Source organism: Sycon ciliatum, chromosome 5 (genome assembly GCF_964019385.1).
Source record: "Sycon ciliatum chromosome 5, ocSycCili1.1, whole genome shotgun sequence".
NCBI classification, from domain to species: domain Eukaryota; kingdom Metazoa; phylum Porifera; class Calcarea; order Leucosolenida; family Sycettidae; genus Sycon; species Sycon ciliatum.
The window spans coordinates 30,329,636-30,352,354 of NC_088647.1; the positions used below are offsets into that span (position 1 = coordinate 30,329,636).

The 22,719-nt window shown below is 49.5% G+C and overlaps 1 protein-coding gene across 1 annotated transcript in view; it reads left to right on the plus strand.

The window, feature by feature from the left end:
* The window catches only part of LOC135818306 (mesoderm-specific transcript protein-like), a 40,972-nt gene that overhangs the window by 8,256 nt on the left and 9,997 nt on the right, over window positions 1-22,719 (plus strand). The window contains exons 7-8 of the mRNA XM_065331663.1: window positions 20,830-20,897; window positions 21,844-21,942. Coding sequence (XP_065187735.1) covers window positions 20,830-20,897; window positions 21,844-21,942 — 167 coding nt within the window. The remainder of the gene's footprint in view (window positions 1-20,829; window positions 20,898-21,843; window positions 21,943-22,719) is intronic.

Genomic DNA, 22,719 nt, shown 5'->3' on the forward strand with positions numbered 1-22,719 from the left:
CGACAGACCGTGTATGATTGGATTTCTTACTTGACCCATGCGCACGCACGGAACGTAGCCTACTCAAACATTGAAACAAGCCAAAGACTAGCACAGTTCGGCGAAAAGTCACTCTGCACTAGTCACAGCCAGAACACACGAAGTAACAAGAGTCAAGAAGACAAGCGACATTCCTTTCTACATGCACTTCCACTTCTTTCTTCAAAACCCGCGCCTTGTCACATTATTGGCTACATCTCGTTGCCACTTGACCACGGGCATGATTGTCAATCATACCTGAAGTGACGTCAGTGTTGCCAAGGGCAGCGGGCATGATGGCTGAATCATGCCCGCGGCGGGAAAGGTGGTGATTAGACAATTCCTAGGATACGGTCACGTGTCATGTAAGAAGTAAAAGTCACGCCTGCATACGACATGAGTGGGTTGCTATGCACCCACATACTGAGGCAATAGCAAAGTCACACCTTAGTGGATCCAAAATAGAAATCTGATGTCAACTTACTACTCCCTGGCCGTTTTTGACGTCATCACTTTCAAGCCCTACACCTCAGTTAGCTAGACAAGATGCATGTGCAGCTTAGTACATAGAGAGTTCCATCTTTGCTTCGCCAGTTTTGAGGTTGTACATGTACATGCCTGCGTAGTGGTAATGTTTCTTTGCGTTATCAGGACACCCCGTTTTAGATCACCTTCACCAAACTGTAATACTCGTGTTCATGATAAACAGGTGCAGGTACTTATCCTGCACGAAAGGACACGCGTACAGGACAGAATCTGGCTAGTTTAAAGACGCCGGTCATACACAATGATGGGATTCTTGCAGACATCTTGGAGTTATTTTGGTTGTGTTGAAGTGCTATTCGCTTCATCAGTGAGTTGAAACGTATTGGTACAATGGAACTCTGATAAGATGTACAGTGAAACCTGTCTAATACGACCGCTCAAGGAACCTTCAAAACGGGGTCTCTGTTACCAGGTGGTCTCCTTATCCAGGGTCATTTGACTGGAAATGGCATCCCTCGATCCTGGTTTCAGTGATCTTCTTGGACAGGTGGTTGCCTTATCCGAGTGGTCACCTTGACAGGTTTTACTGAACCCCCATGGGCAGCAGGAAAGTGCAGTGTCCGAGGTACTGTAGCGGACATTGGAATCCGTTGAGAAGTCAAGCGGCCACGGGACTCTGGCCTTGCAGCCACGGACACTGCTGGCCAATTTTTTTTACTGTGTGTACGTGAGCTGCAGGGCATGTAAGCGCTAGAAGCAGTGAGGGTCGGCCGGCCCGGGTCATCCCATCAGACTTCAATGACTATGTACACGACAGTACTTCTTATCCCAACGTACTTCAGTATAGATCACTGTACCTGAACTCCGGATTTCATTTATCGGCCTGTTTCTGGACATAGTACTACCCAAGGGGTCAACAGGGTTGCTTCAATTTTGATTGATCCTTGTTTTCAAGGTACAGTCAGACCTCGCGTATCCGGTCCTCTTTTATCCGGATCCCTCGCCATCCGGAAGAAAAAATCGTTCGTTACCGATTTACATCATATGTCATGCATACATACAGTATGTGTGTTCGCTTATCCGGTTCCCTCGCCTATCCGGATATTTTTTGTGGAAACGAATGTGTGCGGTTAAGCGAGGTCTGACTGTACCTGATGGTCCTGACGATGTAGCTGCTCACAACCGTTGCACTAAATGCAGTTATTACTATGATGATACTGTACTGCAAACATATGGACGGTGTCATTGTTACATCTGAGGACCACGGCACTCCTCTGCTCGTCAAAATTATCACGAACTGTGTGGAGTATGAAAGTTCATTTTAAAGAAAAAACAACCGTGTAGGTCTATACGCTTATAGAAAAGAAAAAGGACCATGGAACTACAAGTTACGCTATACTGTCTACTAACTCCACCAGTTACTAAACAATCAAAAGCGCACGCATGTTAGAAATTAGTTTTGACTTGAAGCATGCAGAACAAACACGCTCCCTCACTGAGACTTGCTCCTCACCAAAGAGCATGGGAGATAGACGCAGCCTGGAATGAATCGCGGAGAGAATTTCCGAAACATGACTGCTTGCACTTTCTTCCATTCCACGCGTTGGCGTCAGTGCAATTCCTGGTCATTGGATCTGTACAGCCTGCTTGGTTTGTGAATTCGAATGGAAATGAAAACAGCCAACCAGCCTAATCAGCAGCTAGCGGTGTGATTGCTAGAATGAGTTTCCTTACATGTTCCACCTACAACCCAGTCTTCTTGGTCGCACACAACAGATAGTGAACAGAAAAACAAAAAAACAAAAACTATCAGGCAACGTGGAGACAACCGATCTAAATAGACCTCCAGGGCAGTAAGATCGTCCTGGAGGCCCTGTAACATAGCAGGAAGGTCCAGTCCGATGATGAAGAAGGCAATGTCATCAGCATAGAGTTGTGACATGCCGTGCTTGAGAATTTCCGGTACCTTGCAAATATAAATGCAAAAGAGCAGAGGACCCAGGACTGACCCTTGCGGGACGCCCCTGGCACAAGGCACAGTCTCACCATGCTCGCCATTGACTATTACTTGTTGACTGCGGCATGACAGATAATCTGCAAACCACTGCAATACAGTGCCCCGTAACCCAACATTAGCCAGCTCATGGACTAACTGCTGATATAACTGTGTGCGCACTCATATCACACTCATAGCAACAGATTTATCGCTATGATTGTGATATGGGTGCGCTCACAGTTTTATTCATTGATTTATTAATTTAAAAAAAAACTAGTACTTGGTAACAATACATATTCTAGCAAATTTCCAGTATGAATCTGAATCTGGCGCAAGACTTGAATTGGAACAAACATATTTTTCGTCTGTTTGCTTTCTCGCCGAGATAGCGAAAGCCAGCCGAAGCCCCTACAGGGAATGCGTTGGATCGCTCAAGCTGTTCTGCATGCGGATAGCTGACACATGCCTCGGCGTATTCATGGCGATAAGCTCAATCCACGTACAGTGAACCTCATGAACAATGACCCCGGGTACCGTATTATCTCTAATATAAGCACGGTCCTTTATTTTTTCAATGTACCTCCGCCCCGTGCTATTATTGGAGACGTTCCTTTATTGGAGACTGTTCCATTATTATTTCAACCTCATTTCAGAGGCTTGTTGCCATGCCAAATTCATGTCAGACACACACATTTCAGGGTTTTTTCGCCGGTACAGATAATGAATTTACACAGTGTGCTTATAATGGAGACTGAGCACTTTGAATGCCGCCCCAAGGTGTTGTATTATTGGAGACGTGCTATTATTGGAGACTGTGCTTATAGATAATACGGTATAACAACAACTCGCGAATACCGACACAATCTTCAGTCCTAGTGACCCCTTTCAAATTTGGACTTCACGGAGAATTATTTCAAAGTTTTAGGAAATGAATAGCAAGGTCCCTGGTTCGAGTCCCGGTGGTGTGACTGATGATTTTTTCTTTCTTTCATATCTGGCTTGGAAGTGTTGAGCAGTTTCGGAGAGAAAAGAGCAGTACGTGGCATGTGGCCTCTAATTTCCTAAAACTAGTGACCACTGGACTGCATGCTTACAACCTCATGAATAACGTCACTTTTCTCATGCATGATCGAGGGTCATTTTTCCCAAGGTGGCCGTTATGTCAATTGTTACACTCAGAGAACCAATTTCTTGTTGGGGATTCCGAATTTCATGCTAAGGCTATCGTTTATAGCCAACCCTAAATTGATGTCAATCATCAATTCTCATGTACCACCGGCATATCAATGACTAATGACTATATCCCTAAAACTAACAGGATGAAATTTATTGCATTCCCAACTCGTCACAACCAGCAAGGACACTTTCGTTGAGAGATAACATTTTTCCACGCCTCTAGACAGCTGTTTCGTTAAAAGGATGAACTCCACTAGAAATTCTATAATGAGAGGTATGCAAGCAGGGGCGTCGGACACGCTACGGCCACTGATTTATTGACCGTATCACTTTTTTTCCTGGGCCTGGTTGATCCACCCCATGAATCAATAAAAGGCACTTGGTTTGGGCTCTAAATTTTGAAAGTTTTCAGAGGCGCCGCCCCAACCCCACAATTTTATTTCAGGTGGCTGGCCGTACCGCCCGAAAACAACTTCCGACGCTCGCGGCAAGTCAATGCCGATGAACATATCCACCGAGGGGAAGATCCTGAACATGCCGAGATGGCAATTGGGCGCCGCACGGTGCCAGGCAAGCTGTCTCTGTTCACACGATTGTGATCTGGTCGCCTGCGTCGTACAGAGTGACGTACCAGCGCGGTGTGCCGGCAGTGGGCACGTTGCGCAATACTTCACTGACACCAGTGCGGTGATGTGTGCCGGTGAGGGTGTGCTCGTCATGGTCGAGAGCTAGCGTGATCTGGTCGCCGGCTTGCCACTTCTGACCGAGTGCACTTCCATTCAGTCGCAACCGTGCATCTTTTCCAAACCAGCCGAACACTTCTGCAGCATCCGAGTGACAAGCAAACAGTCGGGGTGATTCTGCGGAACACAAGGACACAAAGATACGTGCTTCGCTTGTGTGATCGATGCGAACTGTCAACTGGCTGATACCTGTCGTTGCTGCTATAGGAGCCGTGCACACTGCCTTCGAGTAAACTATGGGAGATGCACCGGGTTTGAGTTGTCTCACCAGCAGCGTTGCTGTACGCCCGCCATTGTCGAGTTGAATGTCACGGTAGCATCGGTTGGTATCAAACACTTCTTGTTCATGGGCGCGAGCAATGCGTGCGCCGGTATGCGGACGTGCAGCGTTGATGCTGCTGAAGGTCACGTGGAGGCCGGCTTGGTAACGACTTAAGGCCGGGCGGACTGTGCAATCGTCATCAACATGGAGGGGAGCACTATGAGCAAGTATGGCATCCAGGCTAGCAACATCCACAGTGATTCCAAGTCGTTCGATTTGCTTTCTCAGTTGAAAAAGCTGTGTTTGCTGGGAACATCTTGGTTTCATAGTATTGGTGGTGCCCTCTCCGAAATGTCCCAGATTGCTCCACTCCAACCAACCGTCCGCACGATGAATTGTGTTGCTAGCGCGAACAATCTCGCCGAATAGAACCTCGGCAACTGTTGGAGCAAATGTGATTGCACTGGACACACACGGTTGCAAGTAGTCTTGCGTCGATCGCCTGCCAATGTCGATGGTGCTATCCAGCCAACTACTTGAAGTACGCATTTTAAGAAAGTCCGTGTTGTCGTCACATGAGTTGACGATCTCCGTTATCCTCTTACCATGCTTGACATCCTCCATGAGTGTGGATAGTTGCTTTTCCAACGGCTGCAGCTTAGTTGTATGCTGCTCATCCAGCTCAGCCAGAACTCTCGTTTGGCGTTTGGTGATCTCTTCCCTCAACGTGTCATAGAACTCAACAGCCTCCTCAGCAGCGCTCTTCGTTTGCTCGTGAAGAGTTTGCATACGTGTTCTTACGCTGGCAATTGCTTTCGCCCATCGCCCAACAACAGTGATCGACAGATTTTCAAGCAACTGCTGTCTGGATTCGCCTGCTGCCTCCTGGATGGGGTGCGGTGCATGCTCAGTCGTCCACCCAGCTCCATTTTCTTGAGTGTGGCTGTGTGTTCCCTGCTGCAAGTGCATACACCAGATACACCCGGCACACAGCAGCTTATTGCACGGGAGGCGGACGTGACTCACCGACTTGGATGGATGAACAGAACTCTGACGCTTATTGTCGTCATGATGATGGCCCGGTGAAGCTGAAGCGCGGCTTCCGTTGGGTTGACAGCCTACGGCTACGTCGCCATTCGTGTCATGAGCTATGCTGACGTCGGAGAGTTTCGACTCATGTGCTTGAACTTGAAGTTGAAGAAGGCGGATGACTTTGTGCCCGAGCGTTGCTCGTGAGCGTGGGTGCGCCTCGGCATGGACGTTACACACTAGCCTGTCATCACAGTCTTGGCACACAAACGCAGCGATCTCGTCATCTCCGCACTCCTCACACAGCGGCACAGCTGTAGCCGATCCGGATCGCGAGCCAGCTTCGCAAGCCAACTGCTTTGAATAGGCGCTCGGTGACCATCCTACCGCGAGTGGCGTTCTTTTCCCGCAAGCAGGGCAGCTGATACACTCGACTGAGGCGTCCGAGTCTGATCTTGTATTCTCCACCAGGCACGTCATACAAAGGACATGCAGGCAAGATAACAGCCTGGTTTTGTTGTCCTTCTCACAGGATACGCACTTTGTTAGTACGGGCATTGCCAAAAAATATTTTTTGTCACTGGTAGGTTGCGCACAGCGAAGTAAGAAAGTTTCGCTTTCCTAGCTTTCGACGGAGCTGCAGAAGGCAATACGAGTAAAACAACGACGAAAAGGGAAGGGACTACAAGCAGGAGAATCTGTGCGTTGCCAATCGTGGAGCATGCGTGGCGGTCGACTACCAGCGGGAACTACAACTTTGTTGACGTGTATCTTCAAGTCCCAGTGGGTTTCTCAAGTGACTGATCGAAAATCTAGCGTAGCTCTGTAAGTGGTGCGATCTAAAGCCACGTTCCCACTAGACCGATTTTTCGGCCGATGCTCCGATACTCGATAGATCCGACATCGACTCCGACATGAAATCGTCGGAGTGTGTCGGTGAGTCGGACTGCGTGTTCACACACACAACGACTGTCGATTTCGCAGGTTGCGCACAACGAACGGAACGTAGCTACGTAGATCTACGACGATCGAGGGTGCGCGCGCGGGTAGTAGGGAGGTTCTGCTCTACGTTTTGGGAACGCGACGCAAAGAATCACGCAAACTTTCTTCGCGTTCCCGTACGTAAAGAAATGCTGTTCTGCTCTACGTTTCACCTAGAGAAGTCACGTGGAATGTGTACTGGGAATTCCCCCTTCCATATTTGGCAGTTTTCTGCACGCAGTTGATCGATACCCAGCAAATCCGTACGCATTTTCTCGGCGTGTGCCACAACGTACAGAACCCCATCTCGTAGAAATCTGGAGCCAAAACACGCGAAGCCGTAGACTCTAACCCAGACACCTGCTCGCTACGTGATTTCTCTACGTTTCACGTATAGCAGAACCTCCCTAATGAATATTTTTTTAACGAAAAAAAGCTAACGTGAGGTTGCGCACAACGACGGTCACGTGTGAACTTTTTCGTATGATCGATCGAGCAGGTCGACGCGTTCCGGGTACGAAGAATCAAGACAGGGAGTTGTAAAATATCAGTATTTTAGTAGGGCTGAAACGATCATGGATTTCAGTTTTTCAATTTTTCACCTATTGATAACTCTTTAGCTTAACGATCGATTAATCGATTATAATCATCAGCAAATGGTGTCAGAATTTTGTGCAAAAATTACTCTGTTTCCAAAAGCTATGCCTTCATTATACCAAAACTAGCAGCACCCCAGGCCAGCGTTGCCTGGCCGAATGTGGCATGCGGGTGAAGCAAGTACATGAACAGCACACTTGCTCAGCACGTGGTGGTGGCCAGACCGCTGAAGTCCTGGTGAGGAAGGTTCTTCATGGTTGGAAGGAGAAGGAGGGACGTCTGTTACGCCTTCGGGAGGCTGGTCAGGGTTGTCCATCACCCGGTGGCGGATGAAGCGGCTCAAAAAATTCATAAACTTACGAACAAAAGTGCGATGCGCTCTTCACTGCAGATCAGATGCAGAGTGCAGTCAGTGCAGATCTTTTGTATCCTTTTGTTGCAGATGTTTCTATTTGCAAAGAACGGTTCACGTGGTCCGCAGCGCTTGTGCGGCTGCTAGTGCTACCTATGGCCTAGGCTAGGTGGCTACATGATTTGCACGCTTCGCGTGCTCAGTGCTTCTGCGCGCGGCTGCTACTGCTACTCGTACTGATCGTGTCTGCTATAAGTATAAGCGCTACCACCTACACTGTTCGCACGCTTCGCGTGCTCAGCACGTGGTGGTGGCTACACGATTCGAACGCTTTGCGTGCTCAGTGCTTCTGTGGCTGCTTCCGCTAGCTACACGATTCGCACGCTTCGCGTGCTCAGTGCTTCTGCGGCCGCTAGCTACACTGTGCTACACTGTTCGCACGCTTCGCGTGCTCAGGGCAGCGCTGCTCCGCAGCGCTTCAGCGTGACATACACACACACGTCACAGGTGCCTCTTCTTTATAAGGAGCGTGACACACACACACACACACAGACACACGTCACAGGTGCCTCTTCTTTATAAGTAAAGATTCTGCATTAGTGACAGGGTAGCTCTGTAACCATGGTAACATGGTAGTTATAAAGTCAATTTAACCTCAGAATGTGCACCATGCCCCGGGCAACTACATACTCACAGTGGAAACTGATTCAAACTACACAAAAAACGAGGGTTTTCAGTACTTTCTGGACTCAAAACCTCTAACGAGTAATCTATAACGTAACGATTACTTGATTGATAAGGAATTATCGATCGTTTACCGAGTAATTGGTATAATCGTTTCAGCTCTATATTTTAGTATTCCAAGTGACGAAAAATATTTTCGTAGATCTGCTCTGGTTCGGTCGCGTTTGGACCAGAGAGCCCTATAGATACACATACACATACATGTATGTAGGGCTCCCTGGTTTGGACGAATCTTGGTAGCAAAGTTTCGTTACTCGAACCCGGACGGTCAAGATCTTACGTATTTTCGTTGTGCGCAACCTCTCTAATAACAGTCCAGGAGTAGGCGTTGGTACATTGCCTAGTATTCCAGACACATACACGTGGTACCTATCCGCTCTGGACCGTACTTGCAAGTATACGCGTAGTACATGTACACTGACTGTACACGCATGTGGTAATACTAGTAGACGCTATCAACAAATTTAATTGTGGCTGGCGAGGGTGTTGACAGAGAGTCCAGACGATAACCACGTACCGTATCTAGAACCCACCGCCCTTGAGTGATTGACTCCCAGCCGCCAAGAAATTTTCGCTAACGACCTGCCATTCCTGCTGGGAGCTAATGGTGGCTGCCTTGGAAGCTCTTCCCGTTCTGCTGTCGTTGCAGATAACTACTGCTGTTGATACTGGCAGTGCTGTTGTTGGCGGTGGAGTACGGCTGAAAGCTGGTGCGCGGCATGACTCCATACTGATGTGCCAACAGCTGTCATCAGTACTATTAGACGCTGGATGGTGGGGAGCATAACTACAGCTGCCAATGCCACGTCTGACAGGGATGAACTCTCTCCTTGCAAATCCCTCATGGCTTGCCGCAGGCTACACAATGGGCTTATGGCTTCCAGCACGCCACAGTGGATTCCGTATGACGATAACTCTGCTTTACGCAGGTCTCTCTCCGGGGCTTTTAGCAGGCTGGGGATAACACCATCAATCGAGGGTGTAGAGAAAACTGGACCTTCTGGTCTAGGCCAGTCTTTCATAATGCCGTCGCGTTCAGCGTTGGAAAGACCACGTCTCAGACTCTTACTGATGTAGTTCATGACATGCTCATCCACTCAGACTCTTACTGATGTAGTTCATGACATGCTCATCCACTCAGACTCTTACTGATGTAGTTCATGACATGCTCATCCACTCAGACTCTTACTGATGTAGTTCATGACATGCTCATCCACTTTGGAGAATTGTGACACTACATTTAAGTCCTTGGCTGGATCAAAATCCTCTCCCACAAAACACAAAATTGCGCCGCTTTTGTCATGAATGTCACCACATCATGAAGACTACTTCATATCAATTTGAAGTTGCAAGTATAGACTCCCGCATTGCATGATCATATCGTAATTAATCAACAGACAGTCCAACTTGCCATAACATTTTTATTATCATATTCCAAATACATTTGAGTTGGGACTTACGATGTCCAACGACGACTCTGATTACCCAGCTGATGGCACGCGTACATTGTGAATCCGAGTATTCCCAATGTCGCCTCCATCTCATCATATAATTATACTCTCCTGCATGTTTGTCTCTGCTGCTCATCACAAACTACTTACATCTGAACTTGTTTTCTTCTTCTCTGAATGCACTCGTTGCTAGCTGCCGAGATTTGTTTTCTTGTAGTTGCATCATTGCATTCCGCATGATCCGCGCTTGCATGATGCACGCACGCACACACACACATACGGGGGTGGTTGGCAAGTTTGGATTATGGTTGAAGGTGAAGTTTTTAGAAAGGAAACTGTGGTATGAGAATGAGTCTGATGAGTCTGTCTTCCCCTACCGTTCTCGACATGGTGCTGTAGAGACCAGGATTTGGAACCAACGCGTCCAACAACTTTCGTTTTTTTACGATGGACGGAGAGGTTGAACAGACAACAACGAACGATGGAGAGGAGTCCTTGGATCAGACGACTGAGAAGCAAAGCACATCTCACGTCCTGGACCAAGTGGTTTACAACGACCTAGTCAAGAAGCGAGGCAGGGCCAAGGGAAGGGTGACGCGAGTAAGGAGGAGGATCGAACATGAACTCCGTAAAACGGAGGAGAAATTCGTTAGTCTGTTGTCACTTCAGAGTGATGTTGAGAAAATCCTACCCTTGATTGACACAGTGAACGACCTGTCCGAGCAGATTGGTACCCTGCTGGAGAACTGCGAGGCAGACGAGCGTGTGGAAGACGCACTAATTGATTTGGAAGCCTGGGATGATGGCTTTGACCACGAATGCACAAGTGTGTCGGACGCACGTGCACTACTCGACTATACACTCATTGCCGAAGTTGTGTTGCCATGGTGCAAAAATGGCGTTGGATGGCTACGCCTGAGCGCTCGCGCTGTCATCGCAGCCCACGACACGTCTTCCTGCTGTGCTTTCTTGACAAATAATTTTGTTTCGCTTTGTCTTTGTTGCTGGAGGGTTTGATTCTTTGAGATACTGTAGAGCGATTTGGAGTTGGTCAGCCGAGAGTAGTCGTGAGAAATGGAGAAAGAATGTGAGAGAACCTGGACTGCGGATAAGTCGCTCTGTTCCAGCGGAGGCGAGCAGAGGGTTACGATCTCAGTGCCCAGGCACGTCGCTCCTGATTATTTCAAGGGGCTCGATGTGCAAGTGGCGCTCGAAACCAGTGCTGCGCAGAGTGCCCATGTTCCTGCCAGTGTCGCTGCTTCAGCCGGGCTGGCGCTGGCGTCTCCAGTGCAAGCAGTATACCTAGTAGCTGAAACCACTCCTGAACCTGCTGTAAAACCCGCCGCTCAGGGCCAGTGCAAACAGCAGCTGATGCTGCTACTGAAAGGGCCACATATTCACTTCTGTCCAGCTCTGTCCTGCGCGCTCCCACCTCTTGTGGGGATATCATGCGCTTACGCATGCAAGGGCTGCGCCAACTTTGCAAAGACGGTATTCCCTACCAAGGGCGTGTATCCAGACGTGATCTTTACCTTCTCATCTGTGAACATTTCCACTTGAGTACTGCTGGCGAAGGGGTTCCAGACGAGGAGGCAGACAAGCCTGCATTACCAAAGCCAGTAATGGCAGCGTACAAGAAGCTACCAAGCTTTTCACACATAACATCTGGCTGGTCTCTATCTCGCCTAACTAAAATCCCTTTCTTCATTACTGAGGCTGTCAAGCACTATCTGTTAAATTCCCCGGAAAAAGATTATGACAAGGAGAGCTTGCAGTGCTACAAGCAACTTCGTGCGTACCAATTATTTGATGAGCACCACCTTCACCATTTGGAGGGAAACCTGTTTGCAGGTGGAACAAACTTTTGTTTCGTCCGTGCGAAATGCTGGCCATCCCAAGATACATCAAAGCAAGCCTACACGTGTATCGTCTGCATCAGCAGGGACGATCCAGTGTGCTAAGGTGGATACTGCCAGTGCATTTCCGGATAAGGAGAGTGCTGTTCACATGTCGCGGCTTTGCTGTTTGCGCAGGATGATTTTTGCAGCCATGGCATGCAGAGTTTGTCTGGACCTTCCGTAACAGACATGTTGTATGCATGCACGCTTGTGCTTCTGACTGTTTTTCTAGATCATGGCTGCTTCTCTTCTGATCTTTCCTCGTCATGTCTGTTGACGTTTGTGAATTATATCATCTTGTCCAACATAAACACAGTACACTGTGAACGAAAGCAACATTTCATTCCACCTCACCTCTCAACCCCTCACAAACAACCGAAAACTCGTCATCGATTGCACTGATTTTTTAACGACTTTCTGGATCAATAATCATCATTTTTATGTCTTCAAACCAGAAATTGGCAGAGATCAAAATGGTCTGTCATCATAGTAAAACATTGACTTACAAGACATTACTGAATAATAATTCGGACTGATGTTAGATTATTACTGGAACAAATCATTTCTGAATGCACAGATTGAGCTAAGTGGAATACTTGGTTGGTTGATAGAACTTGTATTTCCGGGGGAATATATGGAATATATGTAACAATCTTTTTCACATTCACGCAGTATTTATTGGAACAAATTCATATTCTGTGATGATGATGGTCAGCCAGTGTCTGAAACGTCTAATGGCCATCGCTGAGGACCAGTGGCATACAAATGTCTAAGGGTAGATAGGCCGCGCCAAGTTTGCATCCTCTTGGCTTTGGGTTCGAGGTATTTGAACAGGGCAGAGAACACTGCGTAGTTAGGCAGCCCGGTGAAGTGCCTGAACTTGTCAGGATTGTTTCTGATGCTGGCTAAATCGATCGAACGACACTTCAGGCTCTCGTACTCTTTTTTAATTTCACTGAAGTCTTTTTCTAGGCCAGCCATGTGATCATCAACTTCACTCGGGTCACTTACACTGATATATCTGTGATCACATGGCAAACCCTGCACAGGACCAGGGGTCGGTGCTGGGTCAATAGCCGAACAGACACCACAGAAACGACCCCGGCATCATCAATATCTTGTGGCTCCTCAGACTCTTGACGTTTTCTCTTCAGAACTCGTCTCGCTGGTTTAGGAGTTGGCGTCCACTGGAACTGGGTTGGCACAGCGGTGGGGTTGAGCCATTTTCTTTCTGGCTCCTCACCAGACAGGAGCTTGCCGACGTAATCATCTTGTTTGAAATGAGAGCTGCATACTCTGGTGTTTGATGTGATCTTGAAATTTGATCCCACGTCCCTCCTAATTTCAAATTGCCATAACTTGCACCTTTCTGCATCACTGGGAAAACGATGAAATGCAAGTGACATAATCTAAAGACCGATTACTGCAGAGCGGAACAGCACAGTAGTAGCCCTTGCCTGAAGTTCTTTTCGGCTTCCTGGCAGGTTGGCTGTCAGTGCCAGATTCCACTGCGGCTGACCCCACGGACACTGAAGGCGAAGAAACAACACCAACACTAGCTGCAGCGACAGTTTGTTCGACTGGAACCGGTTCAGGAATGGTTTTAGCTACTGCTTGCGCTGGAGACACCAGCGCCAGCCTGGCTAAAGCAGCGACACAGGCAGGAACATCGGTACTCTGCACAGTGCTGGTTTCGAGTGCCACTTGCACATCGAGCCACTCGAAATAATCAGGAGCGACGTGCCTGGGCACTGAGATCGTAACCCTCTGCTCGCCTCCGCTGGAACAGAGCGACTTTATCCGCAGTTCAGGTTCTCTGACGTTCTTTCTCCATTTCTCACGACTACTCTCGGCTGACCAACTCCAAATCGCTATGATCTCAAAGAATCAAACCCTCCAGCAACAAGGACAAAGCGAAACAAAAAATAATTTGTCAAGAAAGCACAGCAGGAAGACGTGTCGTGGGCTGCGATGACAGCGCGAGCGCTCAGGCGTAGCCATCCAACGCCATTTTTGCACCATGGCAACGCATCTTCGGCAATGAGTGTATAGAGGGGTAGGGACACATTCACCAGTGGTGACGGAGCTTGCTGCAGAGGCAGCAACACCCCAGAAGGCCACCCGGCACGATACAACACAGGAGGTAGTGGTCGTGGACAGTGATGGGACGGACAGGCCCACGGGCGAACTGCTGGAATCAAAGGAATTGCCGGCAACAGGCACGGGCGACACGGAATCTGCTGCAGGCAGACTGGACAGCCCTAGCACGGGTGTGGAGGCAAGGCGTAGCACAATGTCCACAGGCACGGACATCAGTGCTACTACTCAGAACCCTGTGGCTCAGGCTCAGCATACGGATACAACACAGGCCCAGCCAACTGTCCCGACACCAACCAATTCCCCAGACATGATACAGGCCATGGCATTAGCGGCAGCCCATGCTGCAACCGCGGCAGCTGGCCTCAGTACTGCCCCACAGCCATCACGCCTCAACGTCCAGCTGCCAAAGCTGACTCTACCGTCCTTTTCTGGCAAGGTGATTGAGTGGCCAGAGTTTTGGGAGCGATTCCAGTCTTCCATCGACAACCAGCCCATTGCGGATGTCAGCAAGTTCTCATACCTGAAATCTTGCCTTTCCGGCGATGCGGCGAAGGCCATAGCGGGCATCTCATTGACAAGTGCAAACTATACCACCGTCAAGGATCTGTTGAAGACGAAGTATGGTTCAGCGGAGATCATCATTGCATCCCTGTACAGCCGTTTGGAAGCACTACCGGCACCACCCAACAGGCCCATGGAGATCCATCGAAGTTTCGAAACTGTGGAGTGTCTCCTTCGACAGCTGGAAACACAGGGAGAGAAGTTGGCAGATCAACGTCTCCTGTGCCAAAAGCTGTGGGGCAAGGTTCCACTCGAGGTTGCCACCAAGTTTGAGGAGTGGCGTGGTATCAGCAACGCCGGCCAGCCCTGGAAACTAACCACTCTACGAGAGTATATGGCCAAGTACACAACTCTACAAGAGCAACTCCGCCAGCGGACTGGCCAAGGCCCTCCGAACAAACCTGACGCTGTTGGAGTGCAGCCAAAGCAACTCTTTAGCACAGCGGATGCACTGGCAGCTCACCCTGATACCCAAGGACGACCACAACGTTCCCGTCGTGGTTGCATATTCTGCGATGGCCAACATATGGACAACAATTGCTCACGCTACACATCTTCTGCTGCCAGGAAACAACGATTAATGGAGCTACGTCGTTGCTTTATTTGCTTGGGTTCCGGTCACCGCAGCCAGGAATGTTACCGACGGCAAACACAGACCTGCCGGATGTGCAAGCGCCCAAGTCACCATCACCATACCATCTGCTTGCAGAGTCGCCAGCCATCTGGTGTAGGTTCGCATTCCACCCGACGAGCTGACGGTTCATCTTCCACGGCAGCGGTGGCAGCTTCTGACACTACAACCGCTACGTGCACACCCACTCAGGTTCCAGGTCAGGCAGTTGCTTCGGACCAGACAGTTGCTTCGGACCAGTCATCGTGTCTCCTGCAAGCAACAGGATCAACTGTCACACTCCAAACCGCCACAACGAATGTGCAAGGCAACAATGGTACAATCACCACCGCTCGCGTTCTTCTTGATTCAGGCAGCCATCGCACGTACTTCACGGAGGCTTTGGCAAGGCAGCTCTCCCTGCGCCATACTCGCCATGAATGGCTGTCCGTGTCAACCTTTGGTGCCACCAAACACCACACAGCACAGGTACCGATCTCCGACCTGTTCATTCATCTCAAGGATGGTACAACGAAGGCCATCGAAGGCAGCGTCTTACCGCACATCACAAACCCGGTTCTCCGTCCTGCGGTTGCACACCCCGACATCACGACCTTGCAGCAACTGCAACACGACAACCAGTTAGCTGATGCGATTAACGCCGAAGATGAACGGCTAAAGATCGACATACTCATTGGGTCTGATTATCTGTGGGACTTCGTGCAGGGCCATGTGCAACCTCTACCATCAGGCCTCAACCTTCTGCCAACCTCCCTCGGCTACGTGGTCACCGGCAAGACGGACACCTCTCCCACCACTGCCCTACCGGCAACCACTCTGATCGCAGCCGCAGCCGACGTTTCACACGAGGAGGTTCTGCCTCTTAAGCAGTCCATTCCGGATTTGTGGAGCCTCGAAACGCTTGGGATAGAGCACCCGTCTCCCGTGAAAGACGATGACGTAGCCTTGCAACATTTCCACTCAACAGTGGAGTGCACCGATAATCGCTACATCGTTCGCTGGCCATGGAACGGCCAGCAGCAGTTTCTCCCGGACAACTACGGATTGACGTTGGGCCGGTTCCGGACTCTATCGCGGCGGCTAAGCACCGACTCGTCACTACTTGAGCAGTATGACAAGGTGATCCAGCAGCAAGCCGACATGGGCATCATTGAGCAGATGACACCGGATTCTGTCACTGGTCCGCAACTCCATTATCTACCCCACCAGCCAGTTCTAACTCCAACGAAGACGACGACCAAGTTGCGTGTCGTTTATGATGCCTCGGCCAAGGCACGGCGTCACAACAAGAGCTTGAACAACTGTCTGCTACGTGGACCCGTGTTGCTCCCCAACCTTGCCGGAGTTCTTATGCGACTCCGCATCACACCCATTCTGCTGGTAGCCGATATCGAGAAGGCATTCTTGCAACTTGACATCTGGCCGCCAGACCGGGACGTGACACGCTTCCTATGGTATCGCGATCCAACTAATCCCACAGCAACTCCGGACAACATCGCGGTCTATCGGTTTCGGAGAGTACCGTTCGGCATCGTGAGCAGTCCATTTCTGCTAGCGGCAACAATCCAACACCATCTAGCAAATGATGAAGATGCGGATGTCGGTCGCTTGGTGTCCCGCAATATCTACGTGGATAACGTATTCATCGGTGTCGACACCCCGGAAGAAGGGTACGATATGTGCAACCGAACTACATCCGTATTCTCTCGCTCGTCCATGCGGCTACGTGAGTGGGCATCTAACAACAGCCACGCTACGACAGCTATGGATGCCAAGGAAAGGGCACAGGGCGACAGTGTCAACGTTCTTGGAATCACGTGGCACACCAAGGATGACAGTCTACAGCTCGCTTGTCCTCGAACCCAACCCAGCACCGACCCGGTTTGGACTAAGCGCGCTGTCCTGAAGTATGCTGCATCATTGTACGATCCATTGGGACTGGTTGCTCCGGTCACATTTCGTATCAAGGTCTTCTTACGCTCTCTGTGGCAAGCTGGTATGGACTGGGACACTGTCTTGACTGGACACCTACTGGACACCTGGCTGACCCTCCATGCAGCCTCGAGCGAGGTCAGCTCGTTATCGTTCCCCAGGCAAATCAACCCAATTGCTAATGGAACCGATGCTACCTACCAGCTACACGTCTTCACCGATGCGTCACAACTGGGCTTTGCAACTGTGGTCTACCTCCGCACAACCATAGCCATGATGACAACCTGTGAGCTCCTCTTCGGCAAGACACGTCTTGCACCGCTGAAGTCCAAGGACGGCAAGCCTAACGGTCTCACCCTGCCACGGCTGGAACTACTTGGCGTGACGATTGGTTCACGGGCAGCCCGATTCTGCAAAGATGAACTCGATCTCCCACTTACCAGCATCACCCTATGGACGGACGCGCGTTGTGTTCTGCATTGGATCAAATCATCCAAGCCACTGTCCGTATTCGTGGCCAACCGTGTGTCAGAGATTCGTACTTGCGGCGAGTTCTTGTCCTTCCGCCATGTTCCTGGAGAGTGCAACCCTGCTGATGTCGCTAGCCGAGGCGGTTTGGTGGCCGATCTTCAGGAGTCATGGTGGCACGGTCCGGACTGGTTACGTACCACATCAGATCACTGGCCAGACGAGGACCTCACACTCTCAGCTGACGAATCCGACCTAGCCAGCAAGGAGGAGCAAGCACCAACGCTTCATACCGCAAGCCTGGTGACTGGTGGCAGCGATCGTGCTACTGACCAACCTAGTCCACACACCATTCCATCTGGTCTCGGCAGCGTGCTTACGAGAGCAAGCAGTTTGAGGAAGGTCCTGAGAATCACTGCTCTGTGCATGAAGTTCCTGAAGAAACTGCGTCCCAACTCACCACGTCTCTCTCAGATCAGCAACAGCTACGACATCGTGTCACAAGACATACAGGCTGCGCGAGATTGGTGGACTCGAATGGTACAACGCGAGGCCTTCCCTGACATCTTCAAAGCTATCAAGACCAATGCCAAGCACAGTTCAGTTGCTAACCTTGGTGTTGTGATCGACGACGACAGCATACTGCGATGCGCCGGAAGACTGAGCAACGCTGAACTACCAACTGACCAGAAACTACCGAAGCTGCTACCAACGTATCACGCGTTCACGAAGCATGTCATCAGCGAAGTCCATGGACGGCTTCTGCATGCAGGTGTTCGACACACCCTGGCCCAGACAAGGCAAGAGTTCTGGATCATACGTGGCCGTGCTATCGTTCGCCGTATCCTGGATCAGTGCTCGGTTTGCCGAAGACACGAAGGGCGTCCGTTCAAGTTGCCGTCCATGCCCCCATGGCCCAAGGAACGGATTACCAGAGCACTTCCATTCACGTACGTTGGTCTTGACTACCTCGGACCGCTATTGATCCGCACCGGCACGGAGAAAGGCAAGGTATGGATCAACCTAGTAACCTGCCTAACCACACGAGCTGTACACCTGGACATAGTCTCTGGCCTATCTGCAGCAGCCTTCTTGAACAACATGAGACGGTTCGCAGCGAGACGAGGCAAGCCAAAGTCTATTGTGTGTGACAACGCACCACAGTTCAAGTTGGTACGCTCTGTCCTGGACGATCATCTGAAGCTGATTCTTGCCAACCCAGACCTGCTATCGTATCTCTCAACGGAGAATATCGAATGGAGCTTCACAACAGAGTTTGCGCCATGGAAGGGCGGTGTGTACGAGAGGCTGGTGAGCATTGTCAAGAGAGCCTTGAGGAAGAGTCTTGGAAGGTGCCTCCTGACTCTAGATCAGCTCGCAACCCTGACAGCCGAAGTGGAAGGCATGATCAATACGAGGCCGCTCACATATGTTGACGACGACGATGTGTCCTCATTCTCACCCCTGACACCGTCACATTTCCTCTGTGGAGGAAGAACGGCAACCGGTTTTCAGACGGACAGCGACGAGGAGGACGGTCCGGAGACACCAGCAGCCAAGGTCACGAGGATGTGGAAACGGCAACAGATACAACTGGATGTAGCATGGAAGGTGTGGGAAGATGAATACCTCCCTGCTCTGCGCGAAGCATCAATGAGTCAACACCGACAGTCACGGAGTAGCATCTCTCGGACACCAACAGTCGGAGAAGTGGTCGTAATCCAAGAGACCGGCCAGCCACGTGGAAGTTGGAGACTCGGCAGAGTGGTAGAAATCTTACCTGGAGTCGATGGCCAAGTCAGAGCTGTCAAGCTGAAGACGGCTAAATCGAAGGCAGTGTTGTCGAGACCGATCAGCAAGCTCTATCCGCTCGAGCTGCACGTTGTGGATGACGTCGGAGCAGTGGAGGCTGGTGATATGGAACACCGCCCGGCACCGGCAACGGCTATGGAACAGGCAATGGCGGACGAAGCTGCTCCAACCATGTTCCAGCCTAGGCGGGCAAATCGCAAAGCAGCAGAGAAGGCCCGTGAGCGTATCGCAGAGTGGGTAAGATAACTTTCGTTGTCGGGAATGTCATGAATGTCACCACATCATGAAGACTACTTCATATCAATTTGAAGTTGCAAGTATAGACTCCCGCATTGCATGATCATATCGTAATTAATCAACAGACAGTCCAACTTGCCATAACATTTTATTATCATATTCCAAATACATTTGAGTTGGGACTTACGATGTCCAACGACGACTCTGATTACCCAGCTGATGGCACGCGTACATTGTGAATCCGAGTATTCCCAATGTCGCCTCCATCTCATCATATAATTATACTCTCCTGCATGTTTGTCTCTGCTGCTCATCACAAACTACTTACATCTGAACTTGTTTTCTTCTTCTCTGAATGCACTCGTTGCTAGCTGCCGAGATTTGTTTTCTTGTAGTTGCATCATTGCATTCCGCATGATCCGCGCTTGCATGATGCACGCACGCACACACACACATACGGGGGTGGTTGGCAAGTTTGGATTATGGTTGAAGGTGAAGTTTTTAGAAAGGAAACTGTGGTATGAGAATGAGTCTGATGAGTCTGTCTTCCCCTACCGTTCTCGACAGCTTTGTGGGTGTGGTTCAAGCTGGCTTTCCTCGCCAAGACAATCTGCAGTTCCAGTGCTGGGATCCATACAACTAGAAGCTCCCATTGAGCTCCTTCCACCTGGAGATATAGCTCTATCTCTCCAGGCATGGATGGCCCCTTCTTGGACATTAGTGGCCCATTGCTTGGTGCTGAGGATTAGAATCTGATGGAACCGGTACTACTACTGCTGAAACCAACCGTTTCGGCTACTGTATTTTCCGGAGCTATAATCCGCACTGGAGTTAAGCTGCACTCATGAAATACAGACGTCTTCCCTGTTTATCACCGTTAATTTGACCGTCGTAGTATAGCTGCACCGGCTTTTGTTTTTTGGTGAATTAAAAAAAAGAGAGTAAGTTATCGTGTCCGTTCCCGAAGGGAACTCACGACGGCTGCTAACACCCGGTAAACCCTAGCGGCAGATGCAGCGCCTAACGGTGGGGGTGAGTGGATAAGTCTCACAACCACTGGCACAAGTGCCGAGAACGACCCCATTAGCTTGGGTGAATTGATGGTGTTTAAAGTGCGGCTTGTACTCTGGAAAGTACTGTACATGCACTTTGCCTTATGTCGATGTCACGCACATGCAATAATGTCATGTACGTGTATGAAAGTCAGCAAGCCTGCTCGCTTGGCTGCTGTCCTATACACTGTGTTTTAATAAAGTCATCATTTCGCTTAGGACCGACTTGAAGGCGTGCATTTCCAGGGTTCCGAGCAACTAATTATGGCCTTCATTTGCTATAATTTTCTGTCTGCTTTCCAGGTGATTCACCTGCCAGTAATCGGATATGCCCTGTCTTTGTTCGGTTTTGAGGGGTTGTACCAGTTCAAGTAAGTGCATTATTCATGTCCGAGCCGAATCTGATTTATCTTGCAAATCCGAAGAAGGGTGTACGAGTTCTTCTCTTGGTAACCATGGTAACAGATGCAGTGCCTGCGTGGCTTGTTGAATGTAGTCCTACCTCATGCACTGCATGTTGATTTTATCCATGTACCCCTGTGCTTCTAGAATCGATTACGATCCCCCCCCCCCCCCCCACACACACACAAGTACCGTAAAGTACCGCCAGAGCGCCCCACAATCTCTTCCTTTCGTGGTCGTATTGTGGAGGTGGTGTCTTGTCTGTAGGCCATAGAACACAAACCTTGTGCACACATACGCGTTGTGCAGTCAATCCGTACTCAATTTACCTTCGAGCGCTCGAGCGGATGCGAGATCCACACAAAGTTCACAAACCCTGCTAAGCATGACCTTAGTACACTAAGGTTCTCACACCGTACAAACTTGGTTGCACTCTGCCATGCAATTATCCTTTCCCTGGCTGTAGACTCAAGGTGAGGCGCTCTGGTGGTACTTTACGGTGCTAGGAAATGGTCTAAAACATAATACCTTGTCCTGTTTTTTTTTTCTTCTCCATGTTATGCACTCTTTTTTCAGAGAAATTTTTGCACGCGGCATGCTTTTTTCTTCATTCCTCTGCTCATCCTTTTTTTTTGCATTATTTTTTGTTTCAACGCATGCCAGCAATGGAGTCTAAGGGAAGACCGTCTAACGGAGCCTCGTAGACTTGTTTCCTTGGTTAGCACAGAGGTAGAGGTGCTGTGATGCTGCATGCCGGTAGCCGTAACTGGGGAAATCAAAATCTGAATGTGGACCTTAGAAATTAGACGCAAGCCGTTCAGACACACCATCTAGCCAACTATGATATTTTGTGGCTGGGTGTGTGTGAGAATTTCTATATATTTGTGTGCTTTGTCCCTCTCTGCTATGTTGCAGCCTCCGTGCCATGTTTGGAGAGAAGAATGTAGACGAGGCAACCCGCAATCTCAGCTATGCAATGCTACGCCACAAGGACGGTCACTTGGCCCAGTCAAAGTAGGTAAAACCTGTTTTTGTTTTTTTTTGCTTTTCGACCAAGGTATTGAACAAGCACGAGTCAAGTTGGTCGTCTCCAGAAGTAAACGACACTAGACCGTCATCCTTGGCAGCGGAACGACAAAAGTTCTCGTACTGCCGAGCGGTATTTTTATTTATTTATTTATTTCACTCAGCTTGTGGTCCATGACCAATTGGCACGCAAAGTGCGAGAGAGGGGTGATAGCCAACCACGGCAAGAAAAGAAAAGAAAGGAATATAGAAAAAGAGAAGAAAGAAGGATAGACAAGAATCCAGCAAGGAGAGCCTATCGTTCTACATTATGCGATCGGAGTGCATTTTTAAAGCTGGAAAGACATTGATATCATCACGGCGACTGACTGTTTTGACTTTGGTATTTACAAGCAGCTGCAGGTCATAGTTCAGCCCGGCGCAAGCAGATGTAGGGCCATCTCTCCACCGATCATGGCCGCAGTAAGCCATCGGAGGTTGCGAGCCAGCTGGTGTCGAACAGGGAATTTCTCCAACACTTTCTGGATAAGAATGAGAAGGAATAATTTGGTGTCGATGCTGATAGCTAGGAGATGTCACTCGCTAACCTTCTTGGCTCTTTTCAGTCCCGTTATCCTCTAGTCTGCAGCAAACCCAACCTTTGGCTCCATGGACATGTTTGTTGCTGTCTGAGAAATTGGCATTGATGAGCGTCATTGGGGTGCCAAGTGAGCAACAGAGTACATTTACTAATTCCTTTAGGAAGTGACCTGCAATACTGATGAC